The sequence below is a fragment of the Chelon labrosus genome (genome assembly GCF_963514085.1).
Source record: "Chelon labrosus genome assembly, chromosome: 7".
Lineage (NCBI taxonomy): Eukaryota > Metazoa > Chordata > Actinopteri > Mugiliformes > Mugilidae > Chelon > Chelon labrosus.
In genome coordinates, this window is record NC_140343.1 from 19,091,942 (window position 1) to 19,113,405 (window position 21,464).

Here is a 21,464-nt window from a genome sequence, read left to right on the forward strand (position 1 = left end):
CAGAGCCAGGCTAACTGTTCCCACCTGTTTCTAGTCTTTATGATAAGCTAAGCTAACGGCTGCTGGCACGTACATGTGCACAATAATCGGGACTCAATTTATTTATTAACATGAAATCATTACACATTCACTCACATATTCCTAGCTGCATGTTGCAGTACGCTCTCTTGCTAGTTCATTAGGTACACTAGGGAAAATGATTGCATACTAATATGACAATCGATCAGCTGTGGCTCAGTAGGTAGAGTGGGTTGTTCACAAACCGGAGGGTTAGTGGTTCAATCCCCACATGCTGAAGTGTCCTTGAGCAAGACACTGAACCCCTTTCAGTATCAATGGGTAGAAAAGAGTTGTATAAAATCAAGACCATTTCCAATTCAGGATCATTGTGTTGTAAATAAATTTAACTCAACAGTGCTCAAATTATTTGTACGACTACGTCAGTCTTCTTCTTTGTCACTGCATAAAACCCGCATAAGGTGCTTAGCAGTGGTGTGTGCTTGCATCAGTGGGTAGATGTGTTGCTGTGACTGTAAAGCGAGTACCAACAGATAGAAAAGTGCTATATACAAACAAGACCATTTACAATTAAATCTTAGCTTCATGATGGTTGGGGTATTCAGCATTGGTTTAAAATAACAGAGAGCTGCTGACTCAACTGTATTTTCTGTTTGGTTTGTAGTAGTATTGAACTGTATTGTGTTGTACCAACACATTTCTATTATTTTGACAACCCTATATTAGTCAGTGGGCTAGGCTAAATAACAGAAACACTTTTGTGTTCATTTCAATCCACTTTAACAGCATCACAAAGTTCATCCTCTAAAATCATCATACAGTTGAATTATCATCTTTCTGACACTGTTTCACCATAAACTTAACATTATAACAGTCACAAAGCAAAGATTTAAAGCAGGACTGTTTTTCTTTTATATTAGGATGCATTTGTTTTCACTAGTGTACCCAATGAACTGGCAAGTGCAGTGAAGTCACCACAGTAGTACTAGTGGCTCCTAGGAGCATCTCCTTTAACTTTAAATGAGTGACCTATACACATCCTTCATCTGTATGTTTAAAACTGCCCAGTCTGGAAACCACATATTTAGCACAAAACATACTACACCCAAATTATACTACTACAGCATGTTCATGGTACTTCCCCAACAGAATGATGTAAGAAAGGCTTACCTATGATTAGTATGCTACCTTCTGCTCTATGCTTGACTGCCTTCTGGCACTCACATTTAGCTTTCAGAAAACAACCCAAATCATATAATAGAGCTGATTTGACGGCCTTTGGGAGTGGAGCTGAATTTATGCCCGAGGGTCCTGGAAAAATGGAGTGAAAGGCAGAGATGGAAGGATCACAGCGCAACAGTAAATAATGTTACAGTATGAATAATGAGCTCCCTCTGTGCCAGGGCCTCAACTGGACTAATGACAGAGACCTGTTTTAGATTAGGTCTCTCTCACACACACACACACGTGCAAACGTGCTCAACAGGCAACAGACAGAAACCCAGGCACTCAGGAGGGAGGTCCTATCAGTTTAGATAATCTGTTGCCCAGGGCAAACAGATCTCCGTGTTCTGCTCTGGGACGGCCAATATAAAGGAGGAAGCAAAGGAGGCAGAGGGCATCACACACACATCTTCAGTTAATCATTCATCCTTTCCTTTGAATTGTCAAGTGTCCGTCAGCAATTTCCCCCCTGTGGGTCTCACTCTTCCCAGAGTTTCCCCTTCTTCTGAGAAGGCTGCAGCTCAAAGCTCTCTCAGCAGAGGTTTAGTTTTTCCAGTGCTACAATACAATACAATAGTTGATGCAGCTGTATGTGTAAGTAAGTGCATCGTGGAGCAAGTCTGCCATCTGCTGTCGGAAGTTGGTTCAATTTAAGGAAACAGTCAACCTATAATGCGGACATCATGGTTTATTTAAAAAGTTTTCAGTGTTCGTACCTGCAGATAGACATCATTCATATCAAATATCTGCTTAAAACTCACTCTGTGGAGACTGACATCGTCAGCTGCCCCCCTACCCATGACAGGACAGTTACTATATACCCCAGTGATATTCAGCACCAGCCAATCTGTGGAGGTGCTTTTTGGTTAGAAGTAGATACGTTTATTCCAATTCCAGGGATCAGGAAAAACAGTTGGGATACGCTATCAAATAGGCAGATTGATTCTACAAAATATACATCCGCAGAAGGATGTGGGTGTATAAGCCGTACACCTTGGCTGCATGACAGCTGCCATAAACAGTGGTACAGGGAGCTAAATCTAAGCCAAACACTACGGTTCTAATTCGTGTGCATTCAGCTGCTTCCTCCTCAGTCTTTTGTAGGTGTCAAATTGGCTCCGATTGTTTGTTGTTTCAGTCTCAGTTCACATCCTCCCCGTAGCTAATGGCTCCACCGGCACGGAAAGCAGAAACCAAGGCAGGGTGAAAGAAGGTGAGAAGGCACAATAGCTCTCCGTCTGCCTTCTCATCTCCTCAACGCTTCTCCAGTTTTTTGAATCTTGCCTCTATAAAAGATAAAGACAGACAGGATCATAGACCTATAGCTTACAGATGAAACAAAAAATCAAAATAAAAAAATAAAATTATGTTAAGCTGTTATTTTATGGTGTATTGACAAATTATTTAAAGAATTGTTTATGGCGTCACAGCGCCATCTGCTGCCATGACTGCTGATTAGAGATGGCTGTTGTTACTATTATTGGTCTGTTCCACACACGCCAGCAAAAAATAGCCAGCATATGGAAAAAGAGACCACTATAACTATGCTGTCACGCAGGGACCTCCCCCTCAATGACAGGGAGACAATACACAAGGATAGACTATGTAAAAAAGCATAGAACTGAATCACATTAATAATGAGTTGACTCCTGGCATTAACATTGCCAGGAGTCAACTACTGGATGATCGGATCTGAAGTGGAAAGCCAAGAAATCAATTTACACCCCTCATCAAAATGTGTTTCAAGTCACCACTTGTGATCAGACCTCACGGGTAACTAAATACAACATCATACAGAAATAAACTAATTTCCAAATATCATCTGTATTGTTTTGAATCTGGCGACAGGCAGCAATGCTGGCAGAAATTAAAAGGAAAAGAAGAAACGTAGAGGATGTCAGTTGAGTAAGCGGCCCAGGACACATTCGTGCTCCCACTACTAAAAGAATGTGGCCACATGAGGCACAGTCTCCAAATGCAGTATGATCGGATAACCCTTGATGCATGTTAATACCATGCATCAACACTTAAATAGAATGAGTTTTAAAGATTAAACATGCAGTTGTCGTCTGGTTGAGAGCCTTACCCAGTTTCTTGGAGTATGCGTCTAGTTTGTAAGCAGCTTGTTCAAGTGAAGATACTTGCTCCTCAATCTGATTTATCTGGTCCAAGTAGGGCTGTAGGCTAGCATCTGAAGACACAACACCCAAGTGTTGATGACATTGCAGAACAAACAAACCTAAAGGTGCTACTTTGACAACAAATAATAATATTTGTGCAGACAATGTATACTATAGATCTTACTCACACTTGTTGTTGAGATCTTGCAGGTTGCGGCTGATGTTAATACTGATGTCCTTCATTTCCATGTACTTCAGACTAGTAAGCTTGTTCATGTTCTCCAACAGACGGTAATCTTCACAAGTGGCTGGAAAGGTAAGAAGATGGGGAGAGTATGAAAAACTGTACAAAATAATAAGATCGCAGTATGGTTGTTGTATACAATGAAAAGAACATGATACTTTGCATTATATACAAAATATTGCAAACCTGTTAGTTCTCCTTGCAGGAAGATGGACATCTTTTCAAACATGTCAGTGCACAGCTCGTTGATATCGGGCTCTGCAGGCTCCACTGCCTCCTCTGCCGTCTCCACACCACCATCACCTGATCACATCCATGAGGTACAAGATTAGTACAACACAGCTTGACAGTCCAGTTTTAACACTAAATAGAACCACATTTGAAAAAAATATTAAAGCCCACTGTAACACATTGAACCACCTAATGTAAACCAAACAAAAATAAAGCAAAAAACATGTGTTACATTAGCATTAGTAAGCTACGGAAGTGCAAAGAACCCCACTCACTGTTTGTGCCGGGCTTCTTAGAAGCAGCCCCCAGGCTTTCCGCTGCATCCTCCGGACCTTCTGCCTGACCGCTATCGCTTGCAGGCGGATTCATCACTGCCGCAAGAACCGCTGGTGCCCTGGAGATGCTGTCCATAGCAGCGGCCTCATCCCCAGTTGCAGCCATTTTGTTCCTGTTTTGATTGCCTTTGTCACATGAGCTGAGTGTTCACGTGACGTCCGCCCGCCAACACCCACCACCGGTCCTGCTCGCGCGCACAGCCACGCCCTTACGTTGTTAGAATGACTCTTATTTACAATCATATCATCTTTAGGAGGCATATTAACCTAAGCATTAAAGGAAAATATATTCTATACATTAATATTAAACGGTATAATTGGTCGTTTTAATGCACATCTAACAAGCAAAATTAGCTTGACTCATGAATTGAATGTCAGCTTGTCTTAGCCAGGTATGATTGAAAATAGGACATTTCATTTGTTTATTTGAACAATATTACACTTTTACAATGTTACTGGTAGAGTTTTAGAATATAACTGTTTCACAGATTGTCGTTTGACTTCTAGTATCCACATCTGTTAAAATAAAATTAAATGAATAAAAAGAAAATGGAGGCTGTATTGTACCATCTGAATAATTAGATTTTTATCATGTAACTTAAAACAATATATTAAATTACAGTTAATTAACTAATGTGTCTGCTGGTGTATTATTGGATGCCATCTAATGATTTGTACATTTTCATTACCATGCATTGCCTTAATATAAAGACGGTTCTTTTTGATCTAAAAGTGTGTGCAGCATAAACATTTAATGAAACTTAGCCACCCACTGCTTTGTCTGGAGGCTGCAACATACACTGGCGATTCCAGCTGAGGAAACGGCTGCTCTCTGATAGTGTCCAATGAAATGGACATTTGTCATCTGGACATTATGATAGCCCACATTCTTCACACAGCTTCTTTTCACAAAAATAACAATCAATCAGTAAAATTGGTTTCTGAGTGAAAGCGTACATTATTAGCTATTTAACTCTCTGTGATCTGACCAAATCAGTTTTGATTGTCAGATGGACACAATGGATCCCTAAACAAACGTTCTGTTCCCCATTTTAAAACACATACACATCTATTTTGTTCTGCTGTAAGATTTTTTAATCAAATGTTTTGTTGTACACCATATTTAATACAGTAGCCTATGTGATGTATGTAATCTGTAAATTATAATTAGCTCTAAGTATAAGTTGGAAAACAATTGTTTTTGTTAGTTTATTGTAAGGCAGAAGATATAATAACCAGTTTTAATGGTTAGATTTGAACCATCCTCACCGCTGAAATCAAAGCATTTCTTAGAAAGGACAAAGTCAGTTAAATTTTGCAGCTGAGATTTAGGAGTTTTAACAAGTCTTTTTCTGGCTTGCCAGTGTGCTTTTCCCTGATTAACTGTTTCAACTATTGCATATTGTAAATGAAATGCTTAGTAATATTCAAAGTATTCTTGGTATGTTAATTATTACTTATGACAAAAGGTTGTTTTAGTGTCTGAACATTTTTTAAACATGCATAGCTTTTCTTGTAGGGTAATTGCTTCTTTTCTTGGTTACAATGGGCTGCCGTAAATAATTGACGCAGTCGCCAGTGAAAGTAATGCTGCAGATGAACAGTAATTAACCTGAATACTAAATACAGTGTTGAGCTGTGCGCGCTCCCGCGAGCAGCATGCAGTTCTTGGCCGGCAGGACTCGGCAACACCTGTGTCGGCGCTGTTGTGGAGGAAGCAGATCGTGACAGGCTAACAGCGGCGGACTGTAAACATGGCGGCGTGCACAGCTACAGGGTTGTGCCGAGCACCCCGTTACTATTAGCCTGAGAGACAGAGACACCTCAAAAATGGAGACCGAAGAGGAGCAGCACATAACGACGCTCCTCTGCATGGGTTTCCCGGACCCCGACGTGATACGGAAAGCGCTCCGGCTGGCGAAGAACGACATCAACGAGGCAGTGGCGCTTCTGACGAACGAGAGCCCCGGACTCGGGTATGGATACGAGCCGATGGAGAGTGGGCCTACCCCCGGCTTGGGTTCGAGTGGAGACGGGGAGAACAGCGGGAGGACTGGGACGGGAGGCTTCGACCCTCCTCCAGCATACCACGATGTTGTGGATGGCGAGGTAAGGGCAACTCGCGCTTCAGCAAGGCATCATTTTGAAGGAGCGAGGGGGGGAGAACATAGCTAATGGCTAATTGCAACTTGCAGGAAAGAGTGGACTCGCCCATTTAACTAGCTAAACTTAGCAGCCTCTGTGCTACATGCAGCTAGCCCAACGTGAGCTGTCAAAGCAGGAGGTGAAATAGTCTCCAGTCTTACGGGACAGAGCATGTCACGGCTTCACAGTGACATTAGTTGTCCACCAACATTAAGCGTAGTTATTTAAATAAAGGTAATGTAAAGTGTATTCCAAACTTGCAAGCTAACCTAGCTAGCTAGTAGCTCGCCAGCTAGCGGTGGTTGGGAGTTTATCGCGCCAGTAACTGGATCAGTAGTAGGGGCGCAGGGGCATACACTGCATGATTGCAACCTCACATTTCATGTGGGATCTCTGGTAGCGGGTCATCAGGTGTATCTGCCAGCCTACGGCCAGTCATTTAAATCCAGTGAGTGTGCTTTGAATAGGTTAGCTAGCGTTAGCGGGTGAGTTGCCTGACAGTGTCAACCGGTCGGTGCTCAGCAGCTCCTGTCGAGATTTGCGGTCCACTCGAACCGGACACAGGAACAATTTCGCGATTTCCTTGGCATACGTGGCCATTTTGATCAATCAGTCTCAGCTGTCACCTCAATGTCATTTTTTTTTTCTTGTCTAATTAAGTGTTCATTCCTAAACAGTGTGTTTAAGGACCGTGGTGTTTGATGACTTGGGGCCAGTCGTTGGTTCTCTGACAGTAATTCACCTACCAGACCTATCATTCTGACCTCGTTTTTTCTATGTTAATGTGGTGTTGTAATAGCAAACTGCACCAGTTTCCCATAGACCGCCGTCCACATGAGACGTGATAGGACTGGTTTGACTGACACCTGGAGGAATTTGAGGCTTTTTGTCTTGTTTTGTTTCGTTCTTAGATCTCCCAAAACTTCGTAGGAGCTGCGAGAAGCAATGCTTTCCCTAAAGACCACAAATCGTTTCATTTGTGCGATTATTGATTCAAATCTTCTAACCACTTGTTGTTTCCCTCTTTGAGTCGCTGAGATTATGGGTTCTGCTGGCCAAAGCAGTTTAATTTGAACCCATGTGTCCGTCTACACTAACTTGTCTAATAAATATTTTCTGCAGCTAATGGCTTTCAGCTTGCTGCTGATATAACGCAAAGGTGAAAGTGATTTATTTCCCCTATTATCTTCCTGTGTTTACGGTATTGGTTCTTATGAGGTCCTGTCGCATGTCTGTGGTCTCATGTCGTGTCCTAAATATAGTTCTGCAGTCTCCCTTGACACACAAACACAGTGCAGTTTTTGCACGGGTTCCCAGGAGAGTTGTCGGCGCATAGAGACAGAGTGGTGCTCAGTTACCACACCGTGCACCCCACGGTCCGCCTTTGCGACATGAACCTTTCCCCTCAAGCCGTTTAACACTGAGATTTGCAGCTTACATGCATGTTTGTTGGCGATTCGTGAAAAGTTCTGTGTATTGTAGTCAAACAGCAAAAACTTCCCCTTTTCCATTCTTCTCTAAAATAAACAAGTCAACTTTCCCATTCAGGCTAAATCATCGAGCTGTGATTTGGTATTTCAGCTAACATGAAATGTCCTAGTTGCTCTTTGAACCCACTGTTTTCTAAGATCAGTTTAGCCTCCCCCCTCCTTCCTCTCATCCATCTATCTGTCATTTCTAATTTTCTTAGAAAGGGAAGAGATGAAATATGATGCCTCTCTGTTGCCTTCCCCTCCCTTTTCATCCCTCCTTTTCTCCTCTCTTACAGAGACTTAATGTTCAGTCTATCAGATTTTATTGTAAACGTATCACAGTGAGGCTCAGTAAAACGGGCACTAAGCGCACTGACCATTATATATGCTAATATGTGGAGATGTATTCAAAATGGCAAGGCTTAACTTTTTTCCTGTATTAATATTTATACATTGCAGTCAGATCCCCTAGGCAAGATCGACAAATGTGTGGTAATAGTTTTGGTCATTCATTATGTAGTAAGAGCTGAATCCTTGCACTCGTTCACATACGTCTTTATACAGTCTTCATTAAGTAGAACTGTAACAGTGCAAACATGCGGGTTGATTTCACATATGGCCTAAGCCTTGAATATGTTTGCTGTAATGAGCTAATGGTTTCATTGGAGGGAGTTCTATAGTTTAATCATGAATATACACATGACCTCATGAATACGTAAGCAACTTTATGATGTAAATAATTCAGTAATCCTCACACAGACTCACAGCCACTTCACATTTTGTGATTGTATGGCAGCCTAGCTTGAACTAGGTATTTTGACCCACAAATACAGAGAGTGTAAAAGTTGACCTTAAGTTTGAATTTTAACTTTACTTTCATTACCTGCTCAGACATGACAGCAGAAAATGTCATCGGCTTTAGCGTCGTGCTGCGAACAATCACAGGACGGTGTCATGTCGTGAGACAGGTTGTTCATTAAACCCGACTCTAGCTCTATCACAACCCTTTAGACGCAATCACTGGTGAAGTGCTTGAAAACAAGCACCTGTCTTGATTTGTCTTGAAAGCTTCCAGGGGGATGAAAATTATGCAGGGATGAAGGGCATACCGTAGAGGAGAGGACACACTTTCCAAATGGCTGCTGCCGCTCTTTTCCCAGAGGGAGGAAAAGAATCAAGCATTATCCTGTCTGGCTCCATCATTGCTAGAGGCAATTGGTATTATCCTTGCATCGCGCAGAGGACAGTCGCAGCATCATTTTAAAACAGTGGGACCAGATGTGTGAAGTGAAGGCACCCTCTGCATTCGGTAGTAAATTTGTCTTTGTCTGTGTGTTACAGAGGAGCAATGATGAGAACGGGAACTGCTCTGGAGGCAGCATGGAGTTTCCTACCACCAACCTGTACGAGCTGGAGAGTCGTGTCTTTACTGACCACTGGTCCATACCTTACAAGAGAGAGGAGTCCCTGGGCAAATGTCTCATTGCCTCCACCTGCCTTGCCCGTCACGGTATGACTGTGTATTTAAGATACGTAATGAACTAAATCTGCGTCATCGTGTAGGTGGCATGTTTCGTTTGGACCATCGGGTGTTTTTCACGTGTTGTTATTTTGAGCGCTTGTGTCGCATGACTCGATATGTAGCTCCTCGGTGACAGCCAAATCTTCCAAGTTTTATACGTGGGATAAATATGTGAATCCACCATCTCTTGTCAGGTCTTGCAGACGCTGACGAAAACTGCAAGCGGTTTATGGATCGGTGCATGCCGGAGGCCTTTAAAAAGGTGAGTAATAGAGAAACAGACCTTTAATTGACTCCTTGATTAATTATTGTCCATTATCTTACTTTCTCCCTCTTTGTCTTGTTCAACGTCGCCAGTTGCTGACCAGCAGTGCTGTACACAAGTGGGGCACAGAGATTCATGAGGGAATCTACAACATGCTCATGCTGCTGGTGGAGCTGGTGGCAGAGAGGGTGAAGCAGGACCCTGTACCTGTGAATCTAATGGGAGTTCTGACTATGGTATGTTTTCTCACTTAGTAGTATGCACCAGAAATAGCAGAAAACAAAAAGATCTTGGATACCCGTCTTATCATGAAGGATAATTTAATCTGTTTACCAGAACTCCTTGTTTAAAAAGTAATATGGCACTGTGTTAGTTCAGCTTCATCAATTTCATTTAACCACTTGAAATCAGACATGTTCTAGTAGATTGCTGAAATAAGGGCTCTCAAAGATAACGCGTTAATAACAAATTCTTTTTAATGTCGTCCTTTTTTTTTTTAAATGTGTGATTAACTCGCACATGTTCTGTGATTTGACCGTCAGCCCGACGCGTAGTTCGAGAAATCAGGAAGTAATGCAGATCAGTGACATGTATATCATTGTGTTAGATCGTTGCACTAATAATAGCAACATTATATTTGCATGAAGGCAGAATATTTGTCCGCTCACATGTTGATAAGAGTGTTACAAACATAGAAATATCTCTTATTTAGAAGAGATTTAAAAAGCAATTCATTTGAGTAAATCGCACTATGAAACTATGAAAATCACACAGTCATGCGGGACTGAATATTTAAATTTATTGACAGCTGTAGTTGAAATGTATCAGCAGCATGTATTGATGTCTTTGTTATTGCGTCCAGGCCCTTAACCCTGATAATGAGTACCATTTCAAGAACCGGATGAAGGCCTGTCAGAGGAACTGGGCTGAAGTTTTTGGAGATGAGGCCAACATGTTTGCCGTCTCTCCTAGCAACACCTATCAGAAAGTAAGGGGAGCTTTGTGTGTACTCAACCTTTTACTGTGAAGTGCTATGTGACTACTTTATGTCTGCCAGTTCATCAAATGCACTTACAAGTATGTAAACCTACACGAGTATTTATACACACACGTCCTTATTAGATTTTGTTTATAGTTCATGGTTTTGTTTATATTCACGTTTGGAGCCAGACAAATGACTTCTTCATTCCCACTGTTGCGTAAGTGAGGGGGGGGACTCGGGGTGAACATGTGTGACTGACACACAACAGCTGTCAGAAAACGTGTGTGTGATGAGAATTTGTTGTTGCTTAATAAAAGCACTGAAAACAACGTTATCTGTTTCAGGAGCCTCATGGGTGGCTGGTTGATTTGGTGAATCGAGTGAGTAATGATCAATCACTTATATATTGTCTCCGTGTACATATGTCAGTTGTTTCAGTTTTGCCTCTAACGTTTACTCCCCTCTTGTCTTTTTATGAAGTTTGGAGAGTTGGGAGGATTCACTGCCATCCAGACTAAGCTCAACACCGTGGAAATTGAGATTGCTGTAAGACTAACCATCCTTACTTTCGTCGTCTTGTCTTAATATATCTTAAGAGTGATGAAATGGTTTCTCTGTGTGATTCATGACTTGGAGACCGTCTATACAGGCTAAAGGTCGCCATGTTTACCCCCACTGCTCTCAGCTGCAGCTTGCTGAATGTCTCTCTCTTCCCTCCTCTCAGTAATATTCACTCACACACAGACACACTCTTGCACCCTCCCGCTGTGTGATGGTTGAACTGCTCTGTTGTTTTATGTGTTCTGAGGCATCCTTGTACTGATGCTTCCTTCAGGGAACCTGGCCCGGAACCACGGCAGTGCATAGCCATTGATTCAGTGTGCGAACACACACTCCCTCTAACCATTAGCATATTAACAAGGCAGAGACTCATTGCAGCAGTGGGAGCTCAGCAGAGTGTGTAAGCTGTCAGATACCTACTGCATGCACAGTAGAAAGAGACTGTCAAAGTGAACGGGGAAAAGATAATGGGAGGAGTACTCCCTTCCTCACTGACTCCCAGGGGTGAGTCATTCATTTGTCTGCTTTGAGCAGGAAGTCAAGTAGATTGGAGGGGTGGAGAAGGAAAGTGGAAGAGAAAGTAGTAAGTTGGTTTAAAAAAAAAAAAAAAAAAAAAGGAACAGGCAGGAACACGTGAACCATTCATTAACATCCTGTGATTTCGCTCTGAATGACAAATGACAGCTGGGCACTGGTATCAGAAACACTCACACATCTGTTAACATTCACTTCCCAAATCGCACGCACACATGTGATCATGAACACAGTTTTGGTTTAAACTTAACCTCTGGTTTGTGCGCATTAAATAGATAGTACACTGCTGTGTGTGTCCTCAAATTCTCACACCTGTTTAAGGTCAGGTTATGATAACTCTGCTTCTATAACAGAATCAGGTAAAACATGCTCAGCTGGTGCTGATAAGTGTATTTCCTTTTTGTCATGCCCATGTTATTCTGTTCATCTCCCTATGCAGTGTGTATCGGCTCTGGTCCAGCCTCTCGGAGTTTGTGCCGAATACCTAAACTCCAGCCTCGTCCAGGTGAGCTGCCTCAACTGCTCTGTCTCACACACACTTTTAATTCTTTGTAAGGGCGCTAATTAATACATGTAATGTTTTTCTAAACTTTTTACCCTAAATGTCACAACTAGAGATTTAAGAAGAGATTTTTGAAGCGTGTATGTATCAGAGAGCAATGACTGTCCAGGGAGTCCTCGATCTAAGGTCTAAGATTCAAACTGGTCCTTTCAAAGATACGAACACAAACCTACACACACACACACACACAGATGTAGCATATAGACCAGGTTTTTGTGTGACAGCTGCTAATGTATCTCTATATCGTCCTTCTGTCTGTGTCTTAAGTTTTGTTTCACACTTGTTCCAGTGTTGAAATTGTATGTTAACATGATCCTTGTGCTCCTCTCTGATTTATTTTTGTTCTATTTTTGTTCGCTGTATCCTCTTACTGTTTTGCTGCTGCAGTGGCTCATTTTACCCACAGGGATCAACAAAATTTCATATTGTTTTTCCTAGCCGATGCTTGATCCAGTCATCCTCAAGATGATCACATATGTACAGAACCTGGAAGAAAAGGACCTTAAAGACAAGGTAGTTTTGTGTTTGGGTTATCCTCTTATGATTTTATCCACTTAGATTTGTTGTGAAAATGCAGACAGACTCAGTAGAACCCTGTGTTCAATCGAACACCTAAAGCTAGATTTAAGCTTCGGTGACGTACCTCTGCACGCTTTTCCATAGCCGGACGTGCACCTCCACACAAATACACTGCAACTACTGAAATTGTTCCAAAATGCATTTCCTCGTCTACGTCTCTCAGTGGGAGGACACACATAGAAAATTCCCCCTCATTCTGCCTCCTGCACATCAGGATGACTGTGGCTCAGGTGGCAGGACGGGTTGTTCACTGGTCGCTTCGTTGGTGGTTTGGCAGCATAATCACAGAACGATAGCAACACATCAGCACACAAATATAAATGGCCGCTCACATATGTTTACTATGTAGACTCTGTGTAGATCCGTCACAGAAGCATAAACCAAACTTTCTGCTTTCTAGTAAAAAACAATTGGTTCAGGGATGAGAACCAGAGCAGGTGAAATAATGCAAACCTTCAAGGAATCCTGCAGTACGTGGAAATTGTCACAAGGACCTCAATACAGAGTAGCTGTTTTTTAGTTGGTGTGGAGAAAAGGGGATATTTGTATTTTGATTATAACTTAACCCATTATCCTTTAATCTCAGCGTCTGGTGAGCATCCCAGACCTGCTGTCGGCCATCAAGCTGCTGTGTATGAGGTTCCAGAGGGAGCTGGTGGCCGTGGTGGACGACCTGCGGCTGGACACACTGCTGCGCATGCTCAAAACCCCTCACTTCTCCACCAAGATGAACTCTCTCAAAGAGGTCAGCTCTTTCAGATTCTCAACTGTGTTTCCTTGCGTTTTTAAATCACATGTCTCATAGTTCATATGTAAATGTGTCTCTCAGGTGACGAAGTTAATAGAGGAGAGCACGGTGGCTAAGACGGTAAAGAACGCCATCGACACGGATAAACTGCTAGACTGGCTTGTAGAGAACTCAGTCCTGTCAATAGCACTGGAAGGTAAGAACTATTAAATATTAACATTTCTTAATGGCTCTGAAGCTACAAAGAAATCTTTCCGTTTGGAGAGTTCTCGTTTAATGCAATAAATCTTTCCTGTTTTAGGTAACATTGATCAGGCTCAGTACTGTGAGAGGATTAAGGGAATCATTGAGCTGTTGGGGAGTAAACTGTCGCTGGACGAACTCTCTAAGATTTGGAGAATACAGGTGAGAACCAGGGCATGCAGAAAACAACGTTACGCATGTACTTTTTTCTTTAATCATCATCAGCAAGCTAGTCTTTTTATTACTGTTTGTTTTGACTTTTACTCATATATTTAAATTACTGCCTTGTGGATGTACTAATTGTTGTGTGGGCATTTCAGGCAGGCCAATCTTCAACTGTGATAGAAAACATTCATACAATAATTGCTGCTGCTGCTGTGAAGTTCAGCTTTGATCAACTCACGCACCTCTTCGTCCTCATACAAAAGGTCAGTGCCATTTCATTTTAATTGATTAAACAGCTTCAATTAAAGAGCTCATAATCACACATGTGTACATGGTTTTTAGAGCTGGGAGATTGAGAGCGACCGTGTTAGGCAAAAGCTGCTCAGCCTCATCGGCAGGATAGGAAGAGAAGCTCGCTCTGAGACTACCACAGGAAAGGTAGGTTGCGTATCTCCTCGTCTTTTCATCGTAAATAAAAGCGTTTCCCTGAGTCTGAAGCATCATATGTTTTTGTGTGCGTGCTAAGGTGCTGGAGGTGCTGTGGGAGCTGGCTCACCTCCCCACCCTGCCTACCAGTCTGGTGCAGCAGGCTTTAGAGGAGCACCTGGGGATCCTGAGTGATGCCTACGCCGTCAAGGAGACCGTGAAACGGAGCTACATCATTAAATGTATTGAGGACATTAAGAAGGTGAGACAGACGTGTTATAGTATTGTCTTTGTACGTGTGAGTGCTCGCGTTAATTGTGGTTCAGTAGTTTCACTGGGCCATTGTGCTTTAAGTGGATGTATTTGTTGTCTTTCACACAGACGTAAACGGGGACCGTTTATTATGCAGCTCTAACTGTTTGAAGGAAACACTTCAGTGTGCCTCCTACACTTTTTCTTCCTGCTGTGACTGTTTTGTTTTAAAGCTGGTTGCTCGTGCTGCATATTACCCTTCAACTTCAGTTTGTTTAACTCTCACATCAGAGTGAATCCATGAAGTCACAGCAGGTTATTGAGTTGGGACTTTTTTCTGTCTTTTTAAACGAGTTCCCATCCATCAGGAATTAATTTGCCTGATTTAGACTGATGTCATACAGTCCCACTAGCTCTGCCTCTTGGGTCTGTTGAGCTTCTGTATTAACCCTGCTGTTGTCCTCAAATTGACCCAGGAGGACAAAAGGTGCGAAGTGAGAAGACAACAGGAGGGTTAAGATGCTTAAAAACACATTGTTTATATTTCTTCCATATTCATGTTTTCATAAAAATAGAATTTTTACATTCACACAACTACAAATATTACGATTAAACTCATTTATTTAATGGAGAGCTTTCATTTGCATTGATTAGTTATAATCAAATAATCATACTTGACTCTAGCCTCCATTTTGTACTGATAATAACTGTGATAATATATAATAATATAATTACTGTACAATAATAACATTTTAACATAAATGGTTTATAATGCGTACTTCAGCAGTAAACTGAAATAAGTATTTATTCATGTTTATGTCTGCACCGCTAAACGTCTGCGGGCATCTATAAATTCAAGTTAACTATAAAGCGCTATGACGCTTGACTATGTGATGTTTATGGTGCATTTTAAAGCATTTGTTAAATGTTTGTACCTTCATTAGGTGGTTTAATTTATTAGGTCGATATTCTACATAAGATAAACGAGGCATGGTAAACTTTTTAAATGTGCAGATCAACAACTATAAGCTGCATTTAAAATGATTGTAAATCAAGACAGGTAAATTCAAGTTAAGGCAGGAATTCGTGCTGCGACTTGCACTTCTGAATTTGTCGTATCTTAGTCATCTGGGTGTGACAGTATCAGTGAACTAGTATTGCACATGCTGGCCATACAATCACAAGTGAAAATGAATGCATTCTAATGTTATAGTCAGGCACTAACTCTTAGCTTCATGTACTGACATGTTTCTATTATTTTGACAACCCTATAGTATTCAGTGGGCTAGGCTAAAATCCAGTTTAACAACCACACAGACGACATCCTCCAGAGTGATTGTACAGTTGAGTTACCACCTTTCCAACAATGTTTCATCATAAACTGAACATTATAACCTTCATGAAGCTAAACTATTAGAATGTGTTCATTTTCACCAGCGTACCTACTGAACTGGAAAGCGATTGTGTGTGTTTTAGTTACGTTTGCTGTCCACGCATACTGTTCAAAATGTCAGCCTTACTAACCTCACTTGTTACGGGTGTATGCACAAATGTCCCACCTCAAATGAAATGTATGTCTCTAGACTCACACTCAGGAGGAGAGTAAAGGCAGCGACACTCAAACCTCTTTTCATATTGGCACTTGGGGCAAGAAGAAATCTAACTCTTTGGCCAAAGTAAGAAATGAATCCCATGTAATTTATATTTCCACTGACCGATGTTTATCCAATCACGCTGCTTCACGCCTGCCAACCAATCGTGGAGGAGGGTTTGTCCACAGAGGGGTTTCATTGGTCACAGGTTGATTATTTCACATGTGATTGTAACATGAGGTAGTTAAACCAGGTGTGTGTTGATCTCCAGCTTGCCTCACTAAGAGGGCTTTGGCACTTACTAATGATTACACAGGGGTGTTGATCTTGTCCTGGGTGAGAGCTGGCTGAATTAAATGAGTGATCTATCTTCTGGGTGAGTGGTCAGCTTTGGTGGAAGTGTGAGCATGTTTACTCTGTCTAATCAGAACCATGGATACCTAAAAGACAAGTACAAACATGTTTGATATTTAACAGAATTGATCTTCACATCCATCCGTGGCTCTGATTTTATTCTTCCTCATGTTTTCACAAAGCTCTTACTACAAAAATATTGAGTCTGTGATTACAAACCAATGACATCAAATTAAAAGTTATCCATAAAGACCATCGCAGACTGATATTTTTGTAGTGCTGGTGTGTTCATTCTGGTTCAGGTCATTCTGCCTCAGCAAATGTCATTACCTGACGTGTGTGTGTCTCTCCACAGGCTTCTCAGCAGAGCAGTCCTCAGGCCGTCTGGGTTGTTCCTGCTCTCCGCCAGCTCCACGAGATTACGCGCTCTTTCATCAAGCAGACCTATCAGAAACAAGACAAGGTACCACAGATGCACACAAGCACTCAGAATGAATGATCTGCTGTGCAAACAGTGTTTTAATGGGAACCTTTCCCTGCTTCCCCCACAGAGCATCATCCAGGACTTGAAGAAGAACTTCGAGATAGTGAAACTGATCACCGGGTCCCTCGTGTGCTGCCACCGCCTTGCAGTGACGGCTGCGGGTAATAGCGGCCTCTCGGGCTCCACCCTGGTGGATGGACGATACACCTACCAGGAGGTTTGTCTACGTCAGCTTTTCTCTCTCTCATCTTTTTTAATTTTACTGCAGGACTTGATTTATTTTTGTTTTTAATTTTATTTCCTGTGTTACTTTTATTAATCAGCTTTATTATTTTGTGCATCGCACAATACAGTTACATGGTTATGTATGTTTATTTACCCAGACTGAAATAGTTTTGGTCTCAACTGTTTACATGGGCGCTAAATAAAAGGTGTGTTTACATGTTGCAAAAAATCAGTCAGAAAAGAACATTTTTGTTATGCACAAAGTGATTCTGTCTGTTGTGAAGTGTTAAATCTGCAGGTAACGTATTTATTCCAACCAGAAAGAAATGGTCAGATTAAGTGTTTATGTGGTTATTAGTCGCTAATATTTTTCTATTGAATAGATTATCAAAGGTGTACATCTATATATGCATGTATCTATAATACATACATATTTACACGCATACACATACATTAAAATGAAAAATAAATTAGTAATAGGGAATATCTCATTCTGATAGTATAGTGTAATACTTGAATAATTGACTGAGCTGGTAATCAAGAACACAAGACCACAGTGGTACATGTTGACAGTGAATTTACATTTGAGGGTGATGATGACAGTCTCTGTCTGTGTTCAGTATCTAGACAGCCACCTGCGCTTCCTGGCCTTCTTCCTGCAGGAGGCCAGCCTCTACCTGGTCTGGAACAGAGCCAAGGAGCTCTGGGAGTGCCTGGTGTCAGGGCCGGATGTTTGCGAACTTGACCGTGAGGTATGAAGACAGCTAATGCAAATGAAATCTTGTCCTTTGCCATTTGTTTGACATTGCAAGCATATTTTATCTGGATGACTAATCTGGAGGAATGCTGGCTGGAAGGCAAATAGCCAACCTTAGACTTTAACTTCAGTTTCTTTTTCAGCAATGATTAAGACAAATGAAAAGACATTAAACAATTGAAAGACATGATGCGTAATCTCATAATGAATTTAAACTTAATTTAACATTAAATGCAATGAGTGTAAGATATTCAAGGTTACTGAATAGCCCTTTGGTTAGAGTGAAATTTCCATCAGCAGCCAGAGTCCCTGGTCAAACTCCCTGCCCCTTGAACAGCACAGTCTTCCGGTCTGTGTGGAAATTTTGAATTAAATTAGTGATTTTAACTAACCAAGATCAATCTGCAGCAGCTGCTCTGTTTTCTTCTAAGGAAAATTTAAAAATGCTCCTTCCTGTGCCCATATCCTGTTTAATTAAATTAAGTGTAGTATGTGTTGATGTGTGCAGATGTGTTTTGAGTGGTTCACCAAAGGACAACACGACCTCGAGAGCGATGTTCAGCAGCAGCTCTTCAAGGAGAAGATCCTAAAACTTGAGCCCTATGAGATCACCATGAATGGTGAGAGACACTGTCAAGAGAAGCACAGTTAGCTCCTGAATAAGTGTTTGACACAGCAGTTAACGTGTTTTCTGTGTTTTCTGTGTTTTCTGTGCGTCTCAGGTTTCAATCTATTTAAGACTTTCTTTGAAAATGTTAATCTGTGTGACCATCGTCTGAAGCGCCAGGGAACTCAGCTGGTCAGTCCTCACCCACTTTCTTTACATTTCATTGTTTAGAGCTTGTGCTAAATGAATCATTAGTCAGTGAAAGCTGGTGTGCACTGGAAACATGTATGCTGTAACACACAGCTCACTTGACATTTACATCTAGTGTATGATGTGGTGTGATTGCAGTGTGTTGAGCGACTTGACCTAGCAGGGATGGATTTTATCTGGCGCATCGCCATGGAGACCCCTGATGAAGAGATAGCCAATGAAGCAATCCAGCTCATTATCACGTACAGCTACACCAACCTCAATCCCAAGATGAAGAAGGTCAGTGTATATGTGTGGACGGTTCCTTTACAAGGTCTGAGAAGGTTTGAGAACGCTTGAGTCATCATTTTGTTATTACATAGTAAAGCCATAGTAAACTTGAAGTCTCATACAGTTTCAACTTTTCATCCTTACAGGATTCTGTTTCTTTGCACAAGAAGTTCATTGCTGATTGCTACAAGCGATTAGAGGTAGGCGGTTGAATATGTTGCAGGTATGATTGCACCCTTTCAGAAAAATCAACACGTAACAGCACATTTGTTTCTTTTTTTTCCTCAGGCGGCCAGTTCGGCCCTGGGTGGGCCTACTTTGACACATGCTGTTACCAAGGCAACCAAGATGCTGACGGCCACTGCCATGCCAACTGTTGCCACATCTGTACAATCACCATCCAGGTACAGAGGGGGGTTTGGGTAAGAACATGGTTACTAAACCTATTAAAACACATCTGTGTTCAAATCATTTTAAACTTTACTACTACCACTAACACTCAAGAAAGAAAAACGCCATTTTTGGGGCGTTAATCCACTTGTTTAGTGTTGTTGAAACTCTTCTGTGTGTGTTTATCTCCAGGTCCACTAAGCTGGTGATAATTGAAAGACTGCTGCTACTGGCTGAACGCTACGTCATCACTATAGAGGTATGCCATACAGCCTTCACCCTGACGCTGTCATTGTCCCTTTGATAGATGTGTCTGAATGAAACACAAAAATGTTTTAACTGAATATATTTGTGCGTTTTTGTGTAGGATATGTACTCAGTTCCTCGCACTATTCTACCTCACGGGGCCTCGTACAATGGGCACCCCGTCACTCTTCACATCACCTATGAATCAACCAAAGACACTTTCACCTTAGAGGTATTGTAACACTTTTCCCAGTTCCCTGAAATATTTTTATATGGTGTTAACATCTACAGTAAAAAATAGCTCTTCTGACTGTGCACGTGTGTCCTGCAGACCCACAGTAATGAGACAGTAGGAAGTATCCGGTGGAAGATAGCCGAGCACTTAAGCTGTCCGGTGGATAATGTCCAGATTTTTGCCAATGATAGTGTGGTAAGTGTGACTGACATTTGTTCCTCCTGTTCTCATCATGTTTTACCCTTTAAGTCAACAACAAATCAATGCTCAGTCAATTCTTGTGGGCAGTTGCTTTGAACAACATTAATCCTGTTTTTGTTTTTTGTTTTGTTTTTCCTCTCGCTTTGCCCTCTGTCTCCCTCCTCTGTGTCTCAGTTGACCATGAATCGGGATCAGAAGCTGCTGTCTCAGCTGGGCTTCAGTGATGAGCAGACCCTGACTGTGAAGAGCTCAGGCACTGGCACTCCCTCTGGCAGCTCCGAGTCCTCAGCCTCTGCCTCTAGCAGTTCGAGCTCTGCTGTCTTTAACTCTGCCTATGCCTTGGAGCAGGTACCATCTCAGACATGAACTTACGGTCACAGTCTTAAAACGCACTAAATCTTTTATTGGTTCTGATGCTCTGTATCCGTGTCTCTCCAGGAGAAGTCCCTGCCTGGGGTGGTGATGGCTTTGGTGTGCAATGTGTTTGAGATGCTTTACCAGTTAGCAAACCTAGATGAGACCAGGTGAGATAATAGTTCTTATGTCAATACAAGGCAGTGTAATAATACATTTTATCATCGTTGTGACGGCTTGTCTGTATGTATAAACTATGCTTTGTCGAAATGACATGGTGCGTCATGTTGCATAACTGGATCTTTATCTACAGGGGCAATCAAATTTTACATATGACATATGATACATATTTTGCTTAACGTAACACAGTGACTATTTTTTGTAATCTCCAGGATCACTCTTCGTGTGAGGAAGCTGTTGCTGCTGATTCCAACAGATCCTGAAGTGCAGGATGCTCTCGACAACTTTGTTCCCAAAGAATCCAGCGTCTGGAGCCACCAGGTAACTCAAGCCTTCTTTTAATTCTCCTCCAGATCAAACAGCATCTGCTACGGCAGAACACTGAAGCTCTCTGTTTTCTACCAACTCCTTGATCTTATTTGATGCTTTTGATTTAAGCAAAATCTTTCAGAGGAGAGGTGCGATCAGTCCTTCCTCTGCCTCAGTTATTTTCTAACTCTTATGACTCTTTTCTGTAGAAGACACTCTTCACCCTCGGCCAAGGCACAGGCTCTCGATCTCCATCCATGTCCTCCAAGCAGCAGCACCAGCCTAGCGCTACATCCATTTTGGAGTCCCTTTTCAGATCTTCTGCCCCTGGCATGTCTACGTTCAGAGTGCTATACAACCTGGAGGTACACATGCATTCGAACACACATCTCAGGCACAATAGACAAACAACCCTAAATTGC

General features: G+C 41.8%; 2 protein-coding genes across 9 annotated transcripts in view; one reads left to right on the forward strand and one right to left on the reverse strand.

Annotated features, from left to right (window-relative positions):
• Window positions 1–1,915: 1,915 nt before the first annotated feature.
• Window positions 1,916–4,369, reverse strand: bloc1s2 (biogenesis of lysosomal organelles complex-1, subunit 2). The gene is made up of 5 exons (XM_084547670.1): window positions 4,113–4,369; window positions 3,793–3,909; window positions 3,551–3,670; window positions 3,329–3,433; window positions 1,916–2,528 (listed from the first exon to the last, which is right to left on the reverse strand). Exons 1-5 carry the CDS (start codon window positions 4,276–4,278, stop codon window positions 2,497–2,499), a joined length of 540 nt encoding a protein of 179 aa, XP_084403796.1. The 5' UTR covers window positions 4,279–4,369; the 3' UTR covers window positions 1,916–2,496.
• Window positions 4,370–5,829: 1,460 nt separating this feature from the next.
• usp24 (ubiquitin specific peptidase 24) overlaps window positions 5,830–21,464 on the forward strand; it is a 32,657-nt gene continuing 17,022 nt past the window's right edge. For 2 of the 8 annotated variants that reach the window (XM_084548814.1, XM_084548815.1), the window contains exons 1-31: window positions 5,830–6,281; window positions 9,131–9,299; window positions 9,506–9,573; window positions 9,669–9,812; window positions 10,439–10,564; window positions 10,903–10,938; window positions 11,039–11,104; window positions 12,093–12,158; window positions 12,654–12,728; window positions 13,381–13,539; window positions 13,624–13,738; window positions 13,844–13,947; window positions 14,106–14,213; window positions 14,293–14,388; window positions 14,477–14,638; window positions 16,212–16,304; window positions 16,930–17,037; window positions 17,126–17,275; window positions 17,904–18,035; window positions 18,549–18,660; window positions 18,763–18,839; window positions 18,996–19,136; window positions 19,274–19,327; window positions 19,416–19,549; window positions 19,710–19,776; window positions 19,885–19,995; window positions 20,095–20,193; window positions 20,374–20,547; window positions 20,638–20,723; window positions 20,946–21,054; window positions 21,252–21,407. In XM_084548814.1, coding sequence (XP_084404940.1) covers window positions 6,003–6,281; window positions 9,131–9,299; window positions 9,506–9,573; window positions 9,669–9,812; window positions 10,439–10,564; window positions 10,903–10,938; window positions 11,039–11,104; window positions 12,093–12,158; window positions 12,654–12,728; window positions 13,381–13,539; window positions 13,624–13,738; window positions 13,844–13,947; window positions 14,106–14,213; window positions 14,293–14,388; window positions 14,477–14,638; window positions 16,212–16,304; window positions 16,930–17,037; window positions 17,126–17,275; window positions 17,904–18,035; window positions 18,549–18,660; window positions 18,763–18,839; window positions 18,996–19,136; window positions 19,274–19,327; window positions 19,416–19,549; window positions 19,710–19,776; window positions 19,885–19,995; window positions 20,095–20,193; window positions 20,374–20,547; window positions 20,638–20,723; window positions 20,946–21,054; window positions 21,252–21,407 — 3,576 coding nt within the window. In that variant the 5' untranslated portion in view covers window positions 5,830–6,002. The remainder of the gene's footprint in view (window positions 6,282–9,130; window positions 9,300–9,505; window positions 9,574–9,668; window positions 9,813–10,438; window positions 10,565–10,902; window positions 10,939–11,038; window positions 11,105–12,092; window positions 12,159–12,653; window positions 12,729–13,380; window positions 13,540–13,623; window positions 13,739–13,843; window positions 13,948–14,105; window positions 14,214–14,292; window positions 14,389–14,476; window positions 14,639–16,211; window positions 16,305–16,929; window positions 17,038–17,125; window positions 17,276–17,903; window positions 18,036–18,548; window positions 18,661–18,762; window positions 18,840–18,995; window positions 19,137–19,273; window positions 19,328–19,415; window positions 19,550–19,709; window positions 19,777–19,884; window positions 19,996–20,094; window positions 20,194–20,373; window positions 20,548–20,637; window positions 20,724–20,945; window positions 21,055–21,251; window positions 21,408–21,464) is intronic. The other 6 variants (XM_084548816.1, XM_084548817.1, XM_084548818.1 and 3 more) reach the window with 3 other exon arrangements.

What these genes read in the sequence shown, in the direction of transcription:
- bloc1s2 (XM_084547670.1), bottom strand. Translation starts at nt 4,278, where the DNA reads ATGGCTGCAACTGGGGATGAGGCCGCTGCTATGGACAGCATCTCCAGG. An exon ending in TAAGAAGCCCGGCACAAACA is followed by an intron (nt 3,910 to 4,112) that starts GTGAGTGGGGTT and finishes GGATGTGATCAG; the next exon opens with GTGATGGTGGTGTGGAGACG. An exon ending in CGCATACTCCAAGAAACTGG is followed by an intron (nt 2,529 to 3,328) that starts GTAAGGCTCTCA and finishes TATCTTTTATAG; the next exon opens with AGGCAAGATTCAAAAAACTG.